We start from the raw sequence: 22,350 nt of genomic DNA, 5'->3' as shown, positions 1-22,350 counted from the left end.
TTGCTGCCAACTTAACTTCAGAAGTGAACCCAGTCTGCAGAAACTGATTGACTTAGAAACTGAAGGGTAAATGCAGTGTATTTTCAAATTTCTCTCCATAGTGCTTGAAGGGTGTTAGTTCATACTTTAATAGAAGCTCACATAACAACATGATGCCTGGAGAAAAAGAACTTTAAGAAAACCCCCAAATCTCATGAGATTCATTTCATACTCCTGTAGTATTAACTCCCAGTGTGCTGAGGTCCCCAGTCCAGCTGTAGTTCAGGGTTATGTGATATAACTCTGAACAAGTTGCAACCTGGCCAGTGTTTTTTTCCTTTGATATTGAATATTAATAACAGGGGAGGTGAGAATACACAGAGCCCTTCATTTTAATTGGTGTCTGAATTTTTGGGAGGGGAAAAATTGGAATTTGCTGAAGTTTAGCAATGTAAACAAATGATTGAAAAATTGTGACTATTATAAACTAGAGCCTTCATTGCCTTTTCCTTCACTCATCCCTATGCCCCTGATGAATTCTCTGAGAAATGCCAATTTGAGTATTTCACCCAGTAAAATAATTTCCTAGATGGAGATTTCACATGCTGACTTGAATCTCTGGCTATTTTATAGCAGCATTTTAAAAGTGACTAATTTTCACTTCTCTAACACTACTTTCCTTTACTTGTAAATAGTGACCTATGCATGGTTTGCAAATCTTTGTTTAAGGTAGTTTATATTGGAGTTTTTGGCATGCTTGTGAGTGTTATTAAACCTCTTTCCTTCTTTGTCTTTTGGTTGTTTTTTTTGTTATTGTTTTTAGTTTTTAAACATCAAACCATTACTTAAAAATAACTCTGCCTTTTCCAACTTTTCAAGAGTAATATAACCTCAGCATTCCTGCTAAGTTATACAGCTGGAACAGAACACGTTTTAATTTCTGTGTCTGACTTAACTTGTGCTCCTTCTAATGAAAGGCTTCTGCAAGAACGTTTTCTGTCTGGTTTGCTTTGTTTGTGGCATTAATTGCACATGGTTTTTTGTTTCCTTTGATTTCTTTTTAATTGAACAAATATTTGATTCACCCAGAATCCTTAAAAAAATCCAGTCTGTCGTATTTAACCATACTTAGAGTTACTCTTGTGACATGCTTTGGTCCCCATCCTCTACAGCATTTAAATTATATAATTATATATAGATCTATATAAATATATATGAATAGTGCTGCTGATATATGTGGAGCTATTGCATGCCTAAAGTGCACATGTATTTCCAGGTATGAATTTTATTGTGTTTAACTTAAACCAGGATTTAAACATATCCAAGGGGGTATCTTTAAATTAATATCAGAGTTCATCACACTGACTGTGTTTGGCCATGTTTTAACTGCAGTGAACCCAAACACAGGAATTTACAGCTGCACAATGCAATTGCTGCTACTAACACAGTGTTACCAATGAATTTATATAAATTCCTAAGGGAACATTACAAATATGACCAGGGTTGCTGGAGACATCCAGTGCCAAACCTGTTGGAAGCCAATGTTCCATCCTCTGTCAAGTGTCCATCTGTGTGTCTCCAAAGGGTCTCTGCAGACGTGCAGTGTGTCCAAAGCATTGCAGCTGTGTTATCTCATCAGTCTCAGTCATTCCCTGCCTTTTCTGTTTTCCTGGGTGTGTAGCTTGATGCTGAACCTTGGATAAAGGAAAGGGATTCTGGTATTGTTCCTTAAGCTCCTTGCATAATCTGTTGTTGATTCAAATAAAGTGAGAGATGGGTGTATTTGTGTAAATAAGAATTCTCTAGACCTCGAGAATCCAAAAATGAGACCTTCTATTACTAGAACCTGGAGGGTCAATAGTAACTATGAATTGAACATTTTGGGAGGGTAGCTTCTGACAAGCATAGCTATTTCTGAAAATGAAGATCAAAGAGCTATTAAAATTTAATGTATATTATGCAGAATGTGTAAGCCTCCAGCTATATTTTTCTACTATCCTTTTCATATGTATGATCTATAATTTATTTTCTATAGCAAAGCGTTGCTTCTGCTCCATGCATTCTGTGAAAAATAACTCTTAATTGACTTTAATTCTCAGTTATAGAATAGACTGCTTGCCATCTTATAATTCTTTATTTTTAATGCCTTTGTGACTCACAATAATTGACCTTGCACAGCAATTTCTGTGCTACACAGAAAGCTGCAGCAGTATTGAGCTGGTCAGCACGTGAGTCTTCACTGTTGTGTTTTCCTTGTATCAGGTTTACACTGAACACAGCTCTGTGCTGATTTCAAATCTGGCCTCCATACTACTGACCTGACTCATTTCTACTGCACTTTCCTTTGAGCAAAAGAAATCTACTGGAAATGCAGTGTTGCTCTTCAAAGAGAATAATGACAAATTTTAGCTCATGAGAAAGGGTAGTTTAATATTTGGAAGTTTTGGCTGGTTGGTGGAGGGAGGGTGGTGTTTAAACCTACTACTAATTTCATTTTTAGGTAACGTTAGATATGTCAGCAAAGTGAATGTCAAAAATTAAAACTTGTCTAATCCTGTATTAATGGTATATGGAGAGGTCATTACATTCTGTGTAATGGCATATCCTAAGACATGTAGTAGCTGTTTAGTATATTGAATTATTAAATTCTGCTGTTCTCTAAAGACTATCTGTCCATTAAGCTGGATCCGTTTAGATTTATTTAATAACTTGTCAAGTTCATCAATGCTGCTTCTGTCATTTAACCTCCTCTGAGCACAAAATGTATTTTTGAGTAATAGCAAGTTTATTCTTGTGCTGGAATTTTACCTTTTTTTTAAACTTAAAGGAGGATTATAATCCACTAATGGAAAGTTTATTGGCCTAGATGTTCTTTATAAGTAAAGAAATATCTTTCTTAGGTTAGATCTTTGTTGGAAAATTTCATAATACCTTTCTGAACCATATTTTTTGAGAAGGGGTAAAAAGCAATCAGTGTCCTGAAGTTGTGCATAAATTGAATCTAACCTAATGGACAGCATGTTGAAAGTTTTGACTTGAAGAGAATTTTTAATCCTTTTACTAAAGAACTTCCTGAAACTTTGTTTTCATCTGCTTAGGCATTGGAGAGAAGTATTCAACATGGGAGCCGACCAAGAGAGAGTTAGAATTGCTACGACACAACCCCAAGCGAAGAAAAATAACCACAAACTGCACCATAGGTGAGTTGCAGAAATCCTTTCTGGAGCCAAATTGTCACTGATTTGTGTATTCAAAAATCTGTGGTGTTTTTCCATTGTTAATTGTAGTGGATTTCTGTAAGCTTTAGTATAACAAAATCACTTTGTTTTACACTGCCTTTTCTCTCGCTGTGGAAGGATATCTGCTCTGTCACTTCAGGTACTGCTGATGATTGAGCTGTGTAACAGCTACAAAACACAATCCTGTCTTTGACAATATGTTTGTAATGAGAAATCACTGATGCTATCTCAACTCAGCCTTCATCAGAGATCCCTTGCAGGGATGTGAAGGGAAATCCTGTAGCTGGTGCATCCTTAACCAAAGCAGTCTACTGGTAAATCTGGTTTAGCAGAAGCAGCACGTTCCTATTTCATGTTTTACACTCTAAATGGGATCTCTTCAATTTCATATGAGCTCTGAAAAGTGATTTTATTTCTCCATTGGTGTCAAATGGCAGGTTTGAAATGCATCTCAAAGGTTTAATACTTAAGAGTTCACTGGTCTGGAGCAAAGAATGCTCTGAAATGTGGGCATCTGCTTCTGGCTGGACAGTATTTGGGTAAAGGTGATAAAAATTTACAGTTCTTCCATTTTTTTCCCTGCTGATTTAGGTTGGAGTAGCAGGGGGTTAAAATCAGCTCCCTGACAAGTTCTAATTAAGATTATCAGGTGTTTTCCTACGCTGTTAAATGCACAGTAACATTTTAATGGTGAAGGTTGAACATAATGGTTAATGGTTGGTACAGGGTTGGAGGTGTAGCCATAGCATTGCAAGTAGGAAACTGAATTTTTTTCCACAGATTTAAAGCTCTGTACTGTTTCATGGAATGTGTCACGCTTTCAGCATGTTTGCATTTGTCAAAATACACTGAACATTCTTTCTAAATCTTTCTAATGTCATGTTTCTAACACAGTAAGTCATTTAATCTGAAGTATGTGTTTGTTTATTTGGAAAAAATGGACTGAGAAGCACAGAGTAAATTGAAAATGTATATAAAATGGTAATTCTAAAGAAAGGATCTATGTTTTTGCAGTCGAGGGACAGGGAAGACAGTTGGAAAAACATCTGGACTTTGGAAACTTCAAGCAGCCTAGGAAAAATTAACTAAGCAAAGATTGCTTGCATCATGTTCACATAGGGATTTGTGTTCTGAGAAACTCCAGTATATTTTGTAAAGAAAGTTACAAATTACTAAAGATAATAGAGCTGGGGGGGGAAGAAGTTTGATAGAATTTTGAAGGTTACCATGACCTTTGTGAAGAATTGAAGCACATTTCAGTGTTTCTCTTTGCAATCAGAAGGAATGCTCTGCTTTCTCTTGGAGGATTTTAAATCTTTAAAAAGGCCATGACTGGTTGTGTGAAATCTCATCCACAGCTGCCTGGGCGGGGGAGCTCCAGGAATACGGGGACAAGGGAATGACTGATCTCTTCACTTCTGCAGGCCTCCTTTTAAGAGTTTCTCCTACTGAGCCCTGGAGCTGCCTGTGTGCTGAGATTTAGAAAGGAAAGGAAAAAAAAAAAAATCAAAGCACCCAGGAGATATAATGCAGTTTTGGGCTGCAGTTAAAAGCAGAAGACTTGCTTTCTTTCACAAAAATGCATTGGGGGTTTAGCTCAAGGAAGAAAAGACCTGCCATTGTCCTTGAGCCTTTTCTCTTCACCTAACCTGCTGCTAAATATAAATCTGCTTCAGAGTCTTTTTGCCTTCCCTCCCCTCACTTTGACTTGTCTGTTTGCAGTTTCAGATCAGTGAAGAGCCTATTTGCAGACTGAAATGCTGCAGTAGCTGGACATTCTCGTTTCTCTCTTTTTCTAATACTCAGTTCTTTTGACATCAGGTGTTTTACCAATCCCATAGCAGATATTAGTCAATCCAGTTTATCTTCTGAGGTAGGTAAATGACTCAGAGAATAGGCATGATGTCCAGTTTTATTGGTTCTGGAAATGAAAATGATGCTGATAACCATCTCTGATAGGCGCTGCACATCTGTTGAGCACTTCTGTTTACACAAGAGTCTGTTAAAACATAACCAGCTGCCTTTTATGCATAAAATGCTCTTGTCAAAGCTGTTTTAAAAGGAAGGCCAGGGGGAGGTTTGTGGCTTTCCATTCTACCCCCAGAGATCCATGGATATCACCTGGGTGTTGCACATTTTGCTGCTCTGCCATGACCTGGAGTGGTGGTTGTGCCAACTTTTGTTTCGGCCTTTGTGTAAGACAAGTGTATCAGTGTTATAACTAAAATACATGGGACAGCAGACTGAAACCTGTGCAGGTGTGGCCTTGAAAGGATGTACATAACTTGTATGTGAAGGATTTGCATATGATTTTGAGCCCTGACAATAAAATACATTAAACTTGATGTTCTCTGTATCTAAAACACACTTAGGTGGTACATTATGTTTGTTGCAGTTGCCTGTCACATCTGTATTACGACACTCATTTATGGGTGGATATTTACTCTATAGCTGAGCATTCTGGGTACATGAAAGGAATTTTTTAATCCCAGATTTGTAGCAATCTCATGGTGCTTCTCAAAACAGCTGGATGTGTCTGCTGCTTTCTGAGCTGTTGGAACTTTTGTACAGCTGCAGGATCTTTTGTCTTTGATCAGCACCACGAATTAAAATTGAAGAATACTCAGACATGAGATGAATATCTTATAATGGAGACTTGAACTGGTAGTTCACTAGAGGAAATTATGTGCAAAACTCACAGCTTTTGAATTTTCTACTTGGGTGACAATTTGAAAGCCATTGAAAGAGGAACTTCTTGTTCACATCCTCAGAAAAATGAGGAAAAAACCTTTACAGAAATCCATAAATTTTCCTTGGTTCTCTTTAAAATGCTGTGTGTTTCCATCTCATAGATACTTCTTCCAGCTAGTAAGAAGATAGTGCAGGTAACTTGACTTGAATCTTCTATATTGCCATTGAGCAAATTGCTCTTGAAATGAGGACTCACACTGGGCACTGCTGCAGGCTGTGGAAACTGTGCTGATTGTTGTCTTTTGGGATGTACAGGGTTGTTCCCAATGTTGCACATAAGCACCTTCAAAGTGACTTGGAACACACTGTTAACCAAGTGGAAACGTTGAGTTGTTTTATAGGCAAAAAGCCATGATGAGAAATCCTTGCAGTGTGGATTTTATGTGGGACATGGCATGTTCTGCTGTCCTGACTTGACATTTTGATGGAGATTCAGGAGGAATGTCACATCCACTCTGACCATAAGTGTGCTCTGTGGAAGCAGTGTCAGCTCAAGGCATTCTCAGACCTTGTTCTACCTCAAACACTTGCATGATGATTTTTTTCATTGTGTTGCCACAGCTTTTTCCACAGATCAGGCTGAAGGGGTGACATATTGTGGGGAACACAGAAATTTCCCAAGTTATTTTATGTTGCTCTCAGCGGCAGGACTGAGTAGTGTCCTGGACTATTAAATATTTGTAGAAATGCTCCTCTTGATTTTGGGTTGAAACTGATGTTTCAAGTATCCCATTAACACAAAAACTTTTACATGGAAAAATTAGGTAAGACTTAACAGCTATTGTATTAGATTCCAGCATTGTAAAAGACAAAATCTAATTTTTTCTGTCTCCTCTTGTCTGTAAAGTGGCCTCCCTCTGCAAGGGAGGGAAGGGACAAAGCTCCACATTCACAAGCAGATTATTTGTTAGGGGGTTGAACTAGAAGTGATACAATATCTTTTGGGAACTATTTTCCAAGCTCCTCTTGCTCTGCTGTCATTAATACCCCCAGCAGATCCATTCTCCTGAGTATATGAAATATTAGCTTGGGATCAGCTGCTCTCTGATTAGCATGTGAAGTGACTTTGTGGCTAAAGATGGGTGTATTAACAATAGGAAGAATTAGACTCCCAATGCACATGGGTAATTAGCAGGAGCCACCCGGGATTCTCATTTGCAGTGTTGCAAAAAGGCAGAGGGGAGACAAACCTTTCCAGCAGACTGAGCAAATCCTCTTCACCAGGAGTGATGGGATGGAGAGGTGGCAAAACCAAAACTTCCTGGGAGTAGCAGGTGGGTTTTGCAGCTGCAGTGCTGAGCTGCCTGATGGGCCAAAGAGCAGCACGAGTGCAATAAATATTGCAGCAGAAGTCCTGTGTGAAGGTAGCAAGGGAAGAAGAACAGTGACCTGGAAAATATTTCTGGTTCTCTAGACAAACTACCAGAAGCATTTTTGCCTCTGTGACTTGGAAGTGTTGAAGGCTGCATTAGTACTCAGATGGTTTTTGTGAATGTGCCAGCACTCAGGTGCACTTCTCTCGTTGGATGATACTTAAGGTAGCTCAAGTGGAAAAGTGGAATGAAAAATATGGTTTGGTACAGCACCACATCTTCAGCTGTGGCTTTAAATTTAAATTACTGATTTGTAAGCAGTAATACTTTGATATTTGAAGTTATTACTGCACAAAGTGCATCCTGAATAGAAATCTCTGATTCTTAAATTCTTTTAGATTGCTGTGTGATGAAGGAAAGAAAAACACCTTTAAGACTACTCAGGTGAATGTTTCCTCTTTGACTTTATTTGTATTAACTTCATTATTAAAATGGTTTTCTTGATGAATAATTGTTTCTTCAAAGGTTGGATGAATAAAATAAAAAAAATATGCCTTCATATCAATAGAGAGAGCCTTCTGTTCCTGTTTTACTTTGTCACGAGCTTAGCCTGTCTGACCATTGGACTCAGTTGTGTAATACATTTCTTAGGTCTAAAATTGATAAAGCTGATCCTAAAAATAAATTTAAAAAGCCCTCTCCTCTCAAAGCTCCCAGGGAATTCTAAGAAAACATAGAGGGACGTGAATATTTTAAGAATTCTAAAATACAAGTAGTGATTTACTTTGAGGTTTGTAGAGCTGTACTTTCAGAAAGTCTTGTTAGACTTCCTAAACTTAGCTCTTTATCAATACAAAATAAAAGCTTTCCTCTGCAAAAGGCTTTGTGAGGAGGAATTTCAGACTGGATGCTTCAGTTGCCTTTTTGTGTATTGACTGTCTGGAAACTTGTCACCTGGTTTTCCAAAGCTGGTGCCAGAAAGCAATTTGCATCACTGCAGCAATGTCACTGTGTGTGGTTTATCTGCACAGCAGTTGATTGAGTTATCTGTGTTTTAATTATTCCTGGGTAAGATTCGGAACATCTGAGTTATCAGTGAAGTCCCTGCAACATTTTCCTGCTTGGAGTGAGCAAACTTTTGTTGTACAAACTTTTGTTAGACAAAAATCAGTCAGCATCTGAAGAGTTTACTGATGGACAGCACTACCTCAGAATGCCCTGTTATCACCAGGCCAGCTCCAATGAAGAATGAGGGGGGTTCTGATCTTGTTACCTCAATATTTGTTTGAATTTTAGACCCTCTTTCAGGAAGATCAGCAGCTGATGTCACTCAGTGTATGAGGTGTCCTGTTGATGTTTTCATTCCACATCAGCTAAAACCCCTGCAGACTGTACAAAGTTAAAACTACTTGTATGTGAAATCTGCAGATTGCAGTTGGGATTAAATTTTTCTATTATCCTGTCTTGGAAAATTGCCATTCCTATTACTTGCATAGAAAATACTTTAATTTTGTAACTCTAGGTGGCTCTTGGGGATTGGAGACAAAGGAAGATATCCTGTGTGTGTTTGCACTGATGCCTGGGGAGTGATGCCTGGAGCACAATGGGAAATTCCTTAGAAGACAAGGTTCTTGATCCAGGGCTTGGATCATGTTCCAAACTTCTAACTCAAACCTGATTTTCCTGCTCTGGACTTTTTAGAAGTAGATCCATGGTTGTTACTGATCCAGACACATTATTTTTAGTTCACAGACAGTGTTTCAATTCGATTTTCCTGAACTGTGCTCTGCACTTTTTCAGGTGAAACTGCATCATTTAAATCCAACTGGATAAAAGCACCAAAAAAAGCCCTTCTTTTTTCCCCCTCAGATATGCTGATTTCCAGTATAAAGTGTTTGCTGACTCAATTATTTGTCTTATCTCTTTCTCTAATGGTAGCTAATTTCTTTCCTGTGCAGTATTTTCTTCACTAAGTCATTATATAACTTCAGTATGCAGTCAAAACAGCAGCCTTGCAGTGAAAAATGCAGTCGGTGTTTAAAGTCAGTGACTTTGTCATCTCTTTGAATGGGTTTTTGTGGGAATCTGAATTTTCTTACCAAGGACAACCCAACAGCACTACTTAGCCAGAATCTGATAATGGCCCCCTGAAGAGATCCCTTATTTACATGAGGAATTTGTTGCTGCAGATAAGGAAGTTGAGAATTAGCCCGTGGATCTGGAGTGGTTATAGACAAGTGCCTGTTGTTGTGGACAGAGATGTGTCCTTAGCATGAGAAGTTTGATTTTCTTATCTTTAATAAATCATGGAATCACAGAATGAGTTGGTTTGGAAGGGGCCTTGAAGCTCATCCAGTTCCACCTCCTGCCATGGGCAGAGACACCTTCCACTATCCCAGGCTGTGCCAAGCCCTGTCCTGCACACTTCCAGGGATGGGACATCTATAGATGTCTCTGGCCAACAATCTGAAATAAACCTTGATTTATCACTGCATTTTCACCTGATTAACTCAGTGTCAGCACAGCAAGCGTGGTGTTTTCAACAAGGCCAATCATCCCCATCTCAGTTTTGTTCTTTTGTGGATTGCTTTCGGATTATATTTACTCTGACCTTCCATTCTGCTCTTTCCTATCTGTTCCAGAGTTGGCTTTGTGTGGCCAGAAGGTAGATACAGTATATACTGAAAGCAGGAATATGCACAAACAGCATGTGGCATGGTTTGTGTGTTGTGGATTGTTGGACGAGCTCTGTGCCAGTTCATCAACAATAATTTGTGCATATTAATATATTTGGATGCATTTAATTTCATTGGCGCTTAGCCTGCTCCTTAAGTTATTAATTTGTGAAATCTGTTTGGAGGAAGGGTAAAAACTTGTAGGCAGCATATGGTGTGATATTGGGGGGAAAGGACGGCTGCGGGTGTGAATTTGATTTTGTCAGTTTGGTGGGAGTACCTCTTGTTCTTTACCGCTGCCATCTGCACAGGGCTCTCTCTGCAAGGCTTGTGCTCTGTGCAGAGCACGCAGGAGCTCGCTGAGCTTTTAACTTTGGCTGCTTTGGGGGAGGGCAAAAAGAATATTTTATTCTGTGCCACCTTTTGAAGTGTTTTGTTTTGTATAAAAGCTTTCTTTAGCTAGAGGAAAACACCTTGAAGGGTCTGTAACTTAACTGGCTGTTAAAGGCCAATATCATAAAGCTCTGAATCCATTATCCAGGCGTTTTCACAAACATAATTCCTGTTCTTTGCCTGATAATGTTACTTTGTTGGGTGTCTTCTGTCTATTCTCCCTGACCTTCCAGCAATTATGAGAATAATTATTTTCATGCTCTGGTTCTTAGGACTTCAGTGTCTCGAACTTTACTTGATAAGGTCTGTGAGGAGGGCAGCTCCTGGTTGCTTTGAGAGTTTCTCCATAGCTTTATTCAACTTCTTTAAGTTTGTTCAGCTTTATATATCTGAGTATACAATAAGCACCATAGTTGAGAGGTCTCTGGCTTCAGTAGTAAACCAAGGCATTTTGTGCAGTGCATATTCTTAACTGTGACATTTGATGTTGTTCTTTCTGCTTTTCAGGAATAGATGATGCCTTTTTGTTTCTGAAGCTCTTGTTGTGACATGCTTCCACATCTCTAGTGGAAGGTGTCCCTGCCAGGTTGGAATTAGGAGATCTTTAAGCTCCCTTCCAACCTAAACCATTCCAAGATTCTGTGATTCTGTCTTTCTCTTCCAGCCAATTGATCTTCATATTTTCAGATATGATGCTTTGATATTTGATAAATGTGATTATGTGGTTATTTCCAGTGACGTATATGAAAGATGTTTTCTTCATTCCCAATGTTTGCTCAGTGCTCAGAGATCCTGACAGAGATTGGATCAGGTTGAAGCACAACAGGCAAAATTTGTTCAGTAGGTCTTGATGTGCCAGGACAGGAATTCAGAGAAGTTTGGTTTAAGTTCTGCTGCAGACCTTAATGTCTTTTTCAGCTTTTTTCATTTCAGCTGAGAGAATCAAACAGGGAAATGGTTGCTGTGGATGATTACATGCTATGTAGGTTTCTGGATTTGAGAACATGCTGCATTGGTTTCTTCCTGACACCTGAGAGAGAAAAACAATTTCACAATGCAGATGGTCAATAAAAATGCTGAAATACAAAATTACAGATATAAAACCCGACATTTTCCACAACCTTTAAGGGAAAAAAATAAAAGCCTTTATTTGCAGGGTGCTCCTGAGTCCTCATCTTGTGAGAAGATTTTCCAAAAGATTCCAAACCACTCTTGAACAATGCAGAAATCCTTTCCTTTAACTCCCCTTTTCCTCTCCCCCACATTTATTTTAAACTTAAGCTTGCTGTGGGAGACAGTAAATTCATATAGATTGAGAAAGCCAGTGATAACCCAATATCTTGGCCAAATTGTCTCCTCCCTCATTTTAGGAGTTTTTGTAAAGCTATTGCTGTTTGCAGCATTATATTCATTTTAATTCAGAAGCTCTAGCATTAGGGGAGCTTATGTGTAGGTTTTATTGTATGTGTATCTTCCATATTAATGTTGCAGTTCTTAAACTTGGACTTACTTTGTTTACAAAGATGAGACTGGAACACTTCAGAATACAAGAGGCATCAGGGGATATTGCAGAATCTCATCACTGAAGAGATTTAAGAACAATTCAGAGAAACATTTGTTTGTCAGGAATAATACAGGTACTGTTAATTCTGAATTGATGTATAAGAACAGATCAGGTGACATCTCAAGAACTGCAACTGTTTCCTGTGATTTTATTGGAATATTCAAGGCACTTTTCAGTAGCTTGGTCAAAACCCCTCATTTTTTGTTTTGGAAACACATTTCTTAATTTAAATTCAGAGGGAAGAGATACTTGCAGTCCCTTGTCTTGCTTGAAACAGCTTCTCTGTTTACACAGGCCATATGAAAAATTAACCTTAAGGGGTTTGTTTGTTTGTATTGCCAGATATTTTAGGAATGCTGACTCATTTTACCAAGCTGAGGGTGTGCACACAGGAGCCAATTGCCACCAGATCAGAAGGAGGAGAACTTAAAGGACATCAAGTGCTCCTGCCCTGTGTGCTTGGTCTTAATCTGGGCATGCAGCCACTGCAAAGTAGTGACAGGCTGTAACCTCACAGCCCACACCATCCAAGGAGATCACTTGCCTTGTGTGAAGTGCTCTAGGCCTGGAGAAACAGAAATAAAACCAATCCTAACTGATCAGTACCCCTCCAGAGAATCAGGAGCACAGTGCTTGCTGCTGAACACACACAGCAACCCCAGGAAATGAAATCACAGGGAGTGTGCCCTAAGGCAAGGAATGAGAACTCATCTGGGCAGTGGAAAAGCTCCTGTTTTGGCATCATCAGTTTGGGAATTGGCTCAAAGAGACACATGTTGGAAGTATAGAGAGTACTTTGTGTGTCTGGCACGTTGTGAACACTCAGGAATAATTTCTGGCTTGGAGGTTTCATCTGTGCAATAATAATATAAAATGATACACTGTGTGTTGGATCATACTCTTGGTAACTTGTTTGATGTGTTTGCTCCAAGGATGTCACTTGCCCTTAGGTTCTTGCAGCACTATGTGTCCGAGTAGGATGTGTGGAAAGGCCAAGCTGTTGCTCTGGGGAATGATCTGTAATAAAGCCATCTTTGGTAGTCATTGCTTAGAGATGTCATTTTCCTCCTAAATCTGGCAAAGTGCAACCTTTCTTGAATCTCATCTCCACTTGCTGCTGGTTATTTCTATGTCATTGCTAGAAATTCTTTAAATAAGCCACAAACACATCTCCTATGCTGAGGTCCAGTCTTGTGTCAATGTTATGGAGTTGATTTTAATTGAAGGTGCAGCACAATACAGGGATTCCATTGAGCTCCTCCAGAATTGATTTTAAACCTTCTTGATAGCTGCAAACTTAAATTTTCCTTGACACACAGTAGCCTGTGTGACACAAAGGTAATGAACCAAAATACCAGACTTAGACGATCTCTTTGCATTATCCTGTGACTCTTTTTTTGCATTACTAAATGGAGAGAATGATGCATTGAGCCACAAATGCAAAAGCCCATGCACTGAATACCTATGTAGTCTAAAAATACCATTGAGGAGAGTTAGCAGCCCTCATTCCAGCAGCAGCTGTTACCTGTTCTCCATCCTTGCTTTAGTGGCAGCTGGACAGGTAATTTTGGTTTCCAGAACTGTGGGGTCGAGTAGAGATCCAGGGATGAGAGCTGTTCTCTGCTCAGCCTGTGGCTTTTAGACACCTGCCTGCACTGGGAGGTGGTTACAGGAGAGGAGTGAGGGGTGCCTGGTTTTGGGAGGCACTGACATCCCTGTCACTGTCACACTGTCTGTGTGTCCTGGCCCGCTGGGTGAAGCTGCTCAGAGGTCAGAGACTCATTGCTGTGTGCAGGGGCTGAGTTCATCCTTTCTGTGACCCCATTTTTGCAGGGGCCATCAGGTGGGCTGAGCTGTCGTGTGGCAATGCCCTCACCTTCCCCTTCCTGGTCTGTGTGCTTTGTGCCAGGCTCTAATTTCAGTCTGAATGGCTGAGCAGTCTCAGGAGGAGAAACAGGGAAGGCATCAAACATCTCTCCTGAGTCAGGTGCACTGGGCTGACAGAGCTGCCTTTGGAACCACTCCAACAACTCAGAGTCCCAAACTCCCTCATTGCAATGTTTTCTAACTGAGACAATTATTTTTAATATCTAATTAAATTTTACTTCTTGTGAGCTCAGTCTTTTTTTTTATTATAGTTTTGGTAGGTCACAGGAGTTAATTACAGTCCTCATTGTAGTGGCCTGTAACATGCTTGAAAATTGTCAGCCTGGCTGTTCCTCCACCAGCACTATCTGGTTTTAATTAATTAACTCAACCAGTGGATTCTTCAGTTGTTTCTCCAGTCTCAAATATTAATTCCATACAAATTTTTACTCATGTTCTTTACTTTGCATAATTTCTTTTTTAAATGGGTGCTCAATTTCAGACATCTTGCAGCTGACATTTACCTGTCACCTGAGCAGAATGAACTGCAGGCCTCCTCGTTTTCCTGTTAAGTTCCAAAATGCTGTTTTATAGGAGAACTACAGCTCAAGAGTAACTTGTTGAGGCTGAGTTACTGTAGCTATTGCTCCATATTTTGTGTTTGTCCACTTTATTTTTCCTTGTTTCCTACTTCACAGTTGTTTTTATTGAATTTAATTGATTTCAGATAGTTTCTCCCCTTTAGCAAGTTGCTCTTGAGTTATTGTTTTGTCTTCCAATTACATTTGCACTGTCCTGATGTGGTTTGTCCCTTCTCTAAGTGTGTGTGATGTGATGTCACTGAAGCTGTTGAATAAGAAGAGTGAAAGCAATCAATTCCCTGTTAACTAAGAGGGGTGGGGGGCAAACTAAATGCTGGAAAAACATTATTGGTGTTTCAGTAAGTGCTGTTTTTTCCATGTGGTGTGGATGAACTAAGTCCTCTTCATAGATGTGCTAGAAAATACATTCTAGTCTGCTGCTGAACTGCTGCAAATCTCACTGTGGATCTATCCTGCAATGGAATGTAGGTGGGTTGTTGCCACTTGGTAACTTTTCATGGGTTCATGGATATTTTAGTGGAGAAAAAGAATAAAAACATCGACTTTTGAATGCAATTCTAACACAACATAAAGAATAAATTTGGAAAGTCTCCTTGGAATGCTGAGGTCAGTCCAGAACTGCCCAGTTGCACACAAATATGCCAGAAATTATCCCAAAAAAGACTTGAAATTACCCTGTGAGCTTGAATAAAGTATTTGAATATGCTTTTAAGAGTTTAATTTAAGTCAAAACACATAAGGTGAGATTTTTCTTACAGACTGGGAAATAGGAACAGCTGTGTTGTTTTGTTTATTTTGAACCACTTAAAATCTGGAAGGTGTGAAATTAACTCTCTTTTAGAAAAACAAAACCACCCTTGGTCAGGAACGAGTACCTTAGGAAAAGTAAGTACAGGCACCTGGTTGAGGTGCCAGCATGCATTCAGTGCATGGGACACCTTCCCCTTCTGGGTTTGGGCTGTCACTTGCTCAGGTAGAGAGGGAATTGTGTGTGGATCACTCTTTTGGGCTCACAGGTAGAGAGGGAATTGTGTGTGGATCACTCCTTTGGGCTCACAGGTGGAGAGGGAATTGTGTGTGGATCACTCCTTTGGGCTCACAGGTGGAGAGGGAATTGTGTGTGGATCACTCCTTTGGGCTGACTGAGCCAGTTTGGCCTCGGGGCAGAGCTGTGGTAACAGTGACACAGGTCACTAATGAGGGTGAGTTCCACCAGCTCTGTACACGAGTGACACCAACACTGAGAACTTGGGGGTTTGATGATTCAGCTTTATAAATAGTCCTTGTCCTCTGGTGCTGCTGATACATTCAAAGAGGAATAATGACTATATTGTTTTCTCTCCACAGTTAATGATTTTGCAATACATGTTCCACTCATGGCATATTCTTCTTCCCTCCAATGTAGCAGCTTCTGCAGTTTGGACTCCAGGGTTCTCAACTGGAAACAAACTCATGGACAGTTTCCTTTTGTACACATAAGCAAATTTTTTGCTATTGAGCAATCTGTTACTTCAATAGCAATGGAAAAAAATGTAGTGATCCAGAATCCTTTAGCTGGAAATGGGAAAGTTAAAGATGGGATTTCATTTTCAATTCAAATATTTCTTTTTCCTATGATGACTTTTTTTTTTTTTTTTATTCCAGAAGGCCTTTTCTGATTTATTTCCCTTTCTGCTGTGTAGGAGTAGCTAAACTTGTAGGTTTTGGTGCAGTGCACAATGCAATATATCTAAAATAGTCCTATAATTTACTTTCTCTCTGTTTACAGGAGTTATTCTTCATAGTCTTATGGTGACTGCTTCTGGACTCTATGTCTTCTGTGTTATCAGGGCATTTAGACAAGGGGGCTGGTTTTTATTTGATTCCTGTCAGTGACACATGAAAATACTTACTTACAGTTAAAGCAGGAAAAAGAAATCCAAATTTTTATAATAATATTACCTAAAGACAATGTCCTCTGTCATCCTCTCAGCCTCCCAAAACTGCAGAATTCAACATGGCCTGTGAATTTTGATGTGCACACACTTATTATATTCAAGAGATATTTTTAGAGAATGGAGTCATACAGTGAAATATGCATGTATAGAATATAACATATCTAGAAAAAATTTAAAGAATGAATTGCAGATCTAACTTTCTAAATTAAGAGGTATTGCTCTAGAACTCTATTCTGACTCGTGATTTTAAAGGTTTAGCTTAAAAGTTGGGTAGAGCAGAAAAGTGAGGGAAGCTCTCCAGGTTGTGCCTGTTGGTGGTAGAGTGGCTCAGGGGGTGGGAGATGGATGGTGGTGCTGCTGATGCAGCTCAGGGAAGGTGGTTTGTTTCCAAAGGGGTTTCCAAAGGGATTCAAACTGAGCAGGGACTGACCTGGCAGCCCTGCATAGCTTCAGGAGTCGAGTCAGAAAGATAAAGAGAGGGAGCACAATCGTGTTTTTACCTGGTTCAGCAGTAACCCAGCAAGGGAAGATTATTGCCCTGAGTGTTCATCTTCACTTCTTTGATCTGTCATGTAACCCCTTGCTTGGTGTTGCTGTTAAAACTACTCTACTGTAAAAAAGATCTACTGATGAGCCAGTGTGAATCAATGAATAACATATTCTCTTCTTCCTCTTCTTCCTCCCAAGATCATTTCTTTCTTTCAGGGTAAATTACATGTTCTGTGTTTGCTGGACATAGTTGAATTGTTCAATTAGTTTTTAAGATGACGTGGTTGCAAGCTTCTTGATTAAATTTGCTGTGGCAAAAGTTTCTGTAGCTTTTTCTTAAACAGTTGTCAAAACAATTTAATACTTAAATGTGTTACAGGTACGCTTGTAAAAAATGTTCTCTAAAAACTGCTGAAGAAAAAGTTCTAATTCATTTGACTCTGTGTTCCTGCTTCTGTAGTTACTGTGGGTTTCAGTCCCTGAGAAAGGATGTTTAGCTGAAATGTTGGAGAATAAATTCACCAAAACTGCATGGTTGGGGTTTTTTTGATCACTCACGTGATCATCGGTGTCACAGAATGTGAGGAGTTTTCCTGTGTAGACTTGTAATTTCACATATCTGTATACTGCTGTTTTCTGAAATGAATATTTTTGTATTAACATTTCAAAAGGGATTAGCTTTGGAAAATAATTGCTGTCACTAACCCCATTAGCAAAACTGCTGCTCCTGGCACGAAGGTGGAACAGCAGCTCTGGGTCTGACTGGGCCAGTGCTTGTGGCAGCTCCATTCAGGTCTTGTGTGATATGTTCTACACCTGAAACTTGAGAGCTGAGAGAGAATTTGGGTGTAGTTTCAGGTGCTAGGGCAGTCTTCTCTTGAAATACTCTCAGGAAGATGCTCTTAAATGTTATTGCCAATTTCTGTTGGATGAACATAGGATGAAGAGCCAAAATTATTTTAGAAATCTTTATTGCTGTGCTATACTGTTTGTTTACAAGTGTGATGTTGAACTGTCTTTAAATATTTCAGTGAGCTCTTCCTCAGCTTGCACTGACTTAATGACACTGTCTGATGGAGCTGCAGGGAAGCATCAACACCAGATGGGGGACTGGGGGTAAGGGACAAAGATTGCTCTGAGGTGTTGCCAACCTGTGCTTCATGTAGAAAGGATCTCAGGCTGGCTGTGCTTCAGTGCATCTGAATGATCTCCTGGTTGTCTCACCAAGGTGCATTGTCCAGTGACTGCTGCTCTTCCTTCCAGAGTCTTCATTTCACTAAATCCCAGCTTTCTGCATGGGAGCACTTGTTCAGACTGGTTTGTTTGCTGTCTTTCCAGTCCCAGCCTGAAGCCTGGGTTTAGAGGCAAACAGAACCTCCTCCATGAGGGCAAGATTGGATTTCCTATATTTTCTATTCATGTGTGGTCCTCTCATTTCCCTGCTTCCCCACCTCTAATTGATGTAGAGTTGCATTTCATGGAGAAGTGGAATTTCCTTATCTTGTCTTGGATTTTTCATCTCCCCTGTGTGGGTGGACTGGCAGAACCAGTGTTCTGGATCTCAACTGCTGTTGCCCAGTGTTGCAGATCTTTTGCTTTGAGCATTGGAAAAACAGAACCTGTTCCTGGAAGAAGATGGAAGAAGTGAAGCTGACAAAGGTAAGCCAGCCAGAACCCAGTCTTGAGACCAAATGTACAAAGAATTTCCCAGATTGGTTTCCCTGTGCAAAACTAGATTTCTTGCTTTTGCTTATGACCTGTCTGCTCAGCTTTTGGCAGAATGAGAGTACAGTCTGTATTCCATGCATGATGATTAAAGGATATTTCCTTCTTTTATAATTATGCTGTATATGACATTTTTGTCTTGACAGCAACGTTAATTTATTCCAATATTTACAATTGTATCAGCAAGGTTCAGAGCTAAAACTGCTTTTTCTGTGAAGTACATTTACCACAACAGCACACATCCATGTGTAGAAAATACTAAATGTCTCACAAGTTGCCCTTGCTCATTTCAGAAACAATTCATAAGAAACAAAAATAAATACAATGCTATGAAGCACAGCAAAAGTTTGCAAAGTACCAGAGATTTATTATTAGTTGAGGTTGAAGCCTGCTGGCAATCCTTAGACTCTGACACTGTGCTCTGATTAGAGCCTGGTGGAAACCACTGTTGGTGCTCTAGCAGAAATGGACTGCTGCATGTGAGGTTTTGGCACATTATTTTTCTGTTAATTTATGACCCACATGTTGCAATGCTTGACTGTTCCAGCAAAACCTTGCCAGGCTTTATTAAAGGGGAGGGAAGAATAGGTGTGGCAGGCACAAAGCTTTTACATTCTCAATATGTTATTGACCAGAGTGCTGTACAAGCTTTAATTTTTAGCTGTTTTTCTTTCCAACAAAACACATTATTCCCCATAAAAGTTAAGCACAAGAGGATGTGTTGTTCTGAGTTCTGTCAGCTCTTTAGTTTACCTACATCAAATTCGAATGTTTTTCAATGTGCTGCAATTACTTATGCAGTACCTGAGCTGTAGTTCCTCATACCTGTTTCATTTCAAACACCAGTTTAAGAGACTGTACAGCAGCTGCAGTCATTGCTCCCACAAGGATAAGATTGATGTGTGCTCCTTCCCTTTTTCCCTTTTCAACTGAGTAAGTTCTCATGTTTTGCTACAAATCACCATTTTCTGATTTTTATTGAGCTTTGGGGTATTCACATTTCAGCCTTGTCTGTTTTGCAGGTTGCTTTGTCTGGGTTCATTCAAGTGAAGTCCCAGCACATGAATCACTCCATACAGATCCATGAAAAACTGACACCAAACACCAAGCAAGCAGAATAAACCAAGAGCCTTCTGAGTTTGATGCCTGTAACTGTCTCCTGGTGGCAACTTTAAGGAAGATTTGATTCTTGTGGTCACAGGGAAAGACAGTCCAGCCACAGGCATGTAAAAAATGATGCTTAATAAATGATTCCAAAAAGCTGCCTTTATGTGTTTGCTTTTGTGACTGCTCTATTAGACACCAAAAAGCACTAGGGGGATTCTCTAGATTTACTACTGATTTTCCTCTAGTTTTCTGTGCTGAACAGGCTGGCTTTGAAAATCTGGTGCTAACCAGAGGGAGAAATAGGGAAAGACTCTTCTGCTTCTCAAAATACTCTCTCTATGTCAGGGAGCCTTCCAGCCTCCTGTGAGCACAGCCTGTGATTTAAATAAACCCAGTCAATTTTAAATGGCAGAAAACGAGGGGAGAGGTAAGCAAGAGGTACCAAAACGTTTCTCCACCAGCACAGCACGAACCCCCTCCTGTTGTGACATTGTTTGCAGAGAAACAGACTGGGAATTGAAATAGGATTGTGGACCAAGCTGAAGCATCACACAGTATTTCAAGCTGCTCCAACAAATTAACTATTTAACACTCTGCTAATGTTGTGCACACACTTATTGCCTCCCAGCATGAAAATCAAGCAAATAATTGCAACAAGCTTCTGCCCAGTAGAAGTCACTGTACTATAATGAGAAACTTTGTCCTGTGAGTAAACAGAAGGAACAGGGAAGCTGTTGGAAGCAGGTTGATGTTGCTTTAGATAAACAGGAAAAATAATTTAGGAGTGTTCTGTGTCCGTGCCTTGAGCTCCGGGTGCAGTTCAAGCTGCTGTGGTGCCGGCTCTCCTCGGTACCATAGCAACTGGACCACACCCCCTGGTGCTGCAGGATGCTAAAGAGCCCTTGGAGCACTATCTGCTGTACTGCACGGGAACTGCATCACTTCATTACCACAGCGCTGCCGGCTGACAGGCCTTTTCATCCCATGGAATGACAAGGAAATTCTTCGTTCTCTGCCCAGTAATCCTATGTTTCCTTTCCGTGTTTCTGTAGTAATCCTATTTTTATTGCAGAAGAGGACTATGTTGATTTTAAATCAATACCAGAGTAGTATCTGTTGGTGCATTTTATCTCGTTTCAAAGTAAGTTGTTGATTAAAAATAAGCATTCTTGGCCACCTGATGCTCTTCTTGTGTAGTGCTCCTGTATGGTGGTGTTATGTTAACGTTTTGGAAGAATACTCAAGGATTTGAGCATGTTTTTCTTCTCACTTAGACTTTGCAAATGACTGAAAAGCTTTCCCCACTCCTAACCTCTCTTCTGTTGTGCAACAAAAGAGCTTTCCTTTAAGCATCTTGGTTTCCAAGCACAAGGAGTCGTCTCTGGGCATTACTGAACGTTTGACTTAAGGTGTGATGAATCCTCTTATGCCAAGTTGAATTTTTTGATGTATGCTGTAGATTAATGTTTAACTTACCTAAAACGAGTGTGGAATTAATGTTGTTCAGAGTTTCTTTTTTAAAGTTGTTCTCTTCAGATCTTGGGTTTTATACAAAATCTTCTAAGTCTGCATTGAATGTCACAGCCTGACTTGATTTGTCAGGGCTGTTTCCTTTGCTGCCTGTCTTAGAAAGATGATGATTATAACAGTACAAAAATCTTATTCTGGCTTCATGACCTGCATGGGGGAAAGCTTTTTAAACAATCTGAAAACTTACTCATTGATTTCTTCAAATGTATTGGTTTCTTACTGTACTGATTTACCAATTGTTGTCTTTGCACTTTGGTATCAATCTTGGGGAGGGACATGTTTTGGTGATATGTGGCACAACAGCCATTGCAAAATAATATAATTAGTGTTGCTGGATTTTTAGGTTTCCTTATTTCTTAGAATTTAAGAAATCCTAGTGTAGTTCAGACAGCTTCTGCAGCTTCTTGTGACTTGAGTACAAAAATATCAATACCCTCCCTAAAGCAGTATAAAACTGTATTTGGAGCTCTGCATGTAATACAGTAAATCCATAGCAATATTGTGAAAACTATATAAAAATGCAAATTACCACTTTTTAAACTTGATAATGCTTATGCATCCCCTCCCCCTTCCTGTCTTTATAGGTCTACGAGGGCTAATCAATCTTGGGAACACATGTTTTATGAACTGTATTGTCCAGGCACTTACCCACACTCCACTGCTGCGAGATTTCTTCCTCTCCGACAGGCACAAATGTGAAATGCAAAGCCCCAGCTCATGTCTGGTCTGTGAAATGTCTACGCTCTTTCAGGAGGTGAGTGCTGTTTGCCACAAAGCATCACCTCCTTACAGATGCTGTTTCTTACCCCAAATGGAATTGTGTTCTATTTGCAAATATAAAGGGAATGCAAGTCATGTTTCCCCTCAAAATGTAGGAAAACAGAGCAGTAAAGATCGAGACCTCACTGTCAAAAATATCCAGCTGCTGAAAACTGATGGCTTTTAAGACCTATTCTGAAGTCACCTTTGTTTAGGCAAAGCTGGTATTGGAAATAATTACAGTACTGCCTGTTCTTCTGAGACTGATCTGGGAGTCTTTAGTTTTAAAGCTGAATGTGTGCTTTAATTAAAGGTGCAAGTTGTAACTGGAAAATATGTCATGAGCTCTTTGGGTGATAATGGGAGTGAGAATAAAGCAGTAATATACATCCTTGTGGTTTAAGGTACTGGATTATGTAGG

The 22,350-nt window shown here is 39.7% G+C and overlaps 1 protein-coding gene and 1 long non-coding RNA gene across 3 annotated transcripts in view; both read left to right on the top strand.

Annotated features, from left to right (window-relative positions):
• Positions 1-22,350, top strand: part of USP22 (ubiquitin specific peptidase 22) — a 91,525-nt gene that overhangs the window by 44,650 nt on the left and 24,525 nt on the right. For both annotated transcript variants that reach the window (XM_088174272.1, XM_014870914.2), the window contains 2 exons: positions 3,078-3,179; positions 21,755-21,924. In XM_088174272.1, the coding sequence (XP_088030398.1) occupies positions 3,078-3,179; positions 21,755-21,924 (272 nt within the window). The remainder of the gene's footprint in view (positions 1-3,077; positions 3,180-21,754; positions 21,925-22,350) is intronic.
• LOC148221872 (uncharacterized) lies at positions 3,191-19,798 on the top strand. Its single transcript, XR_015807174.1, has 2 exons — positions 3,191-15,398; positions 15,485-19,798. It is a non-coding gene; the product is annotated as an uncharacterized LOC148221872 (long non-coding RNA).

The sequence above is a fragment of the Sturnus vulgaris genome, chromosome 16 (genome assembly GCF_052056855.1).
Source record: "Sturnus vulgaris isolate bStuVul1 chromosome 16, bStuVul1.hap1, whole genome shotgun sequence".
NCBI classification, from domain to species: domain Eukaryota; kingdom Metazoa; phylum Chordata; class Aves; order Passeriformes; family Sturnidae; genus Sturnus; species Sturnus vulgaris.
This window is presented reverse-complemented; position numbering and strand designations above follow the sequence as displayed.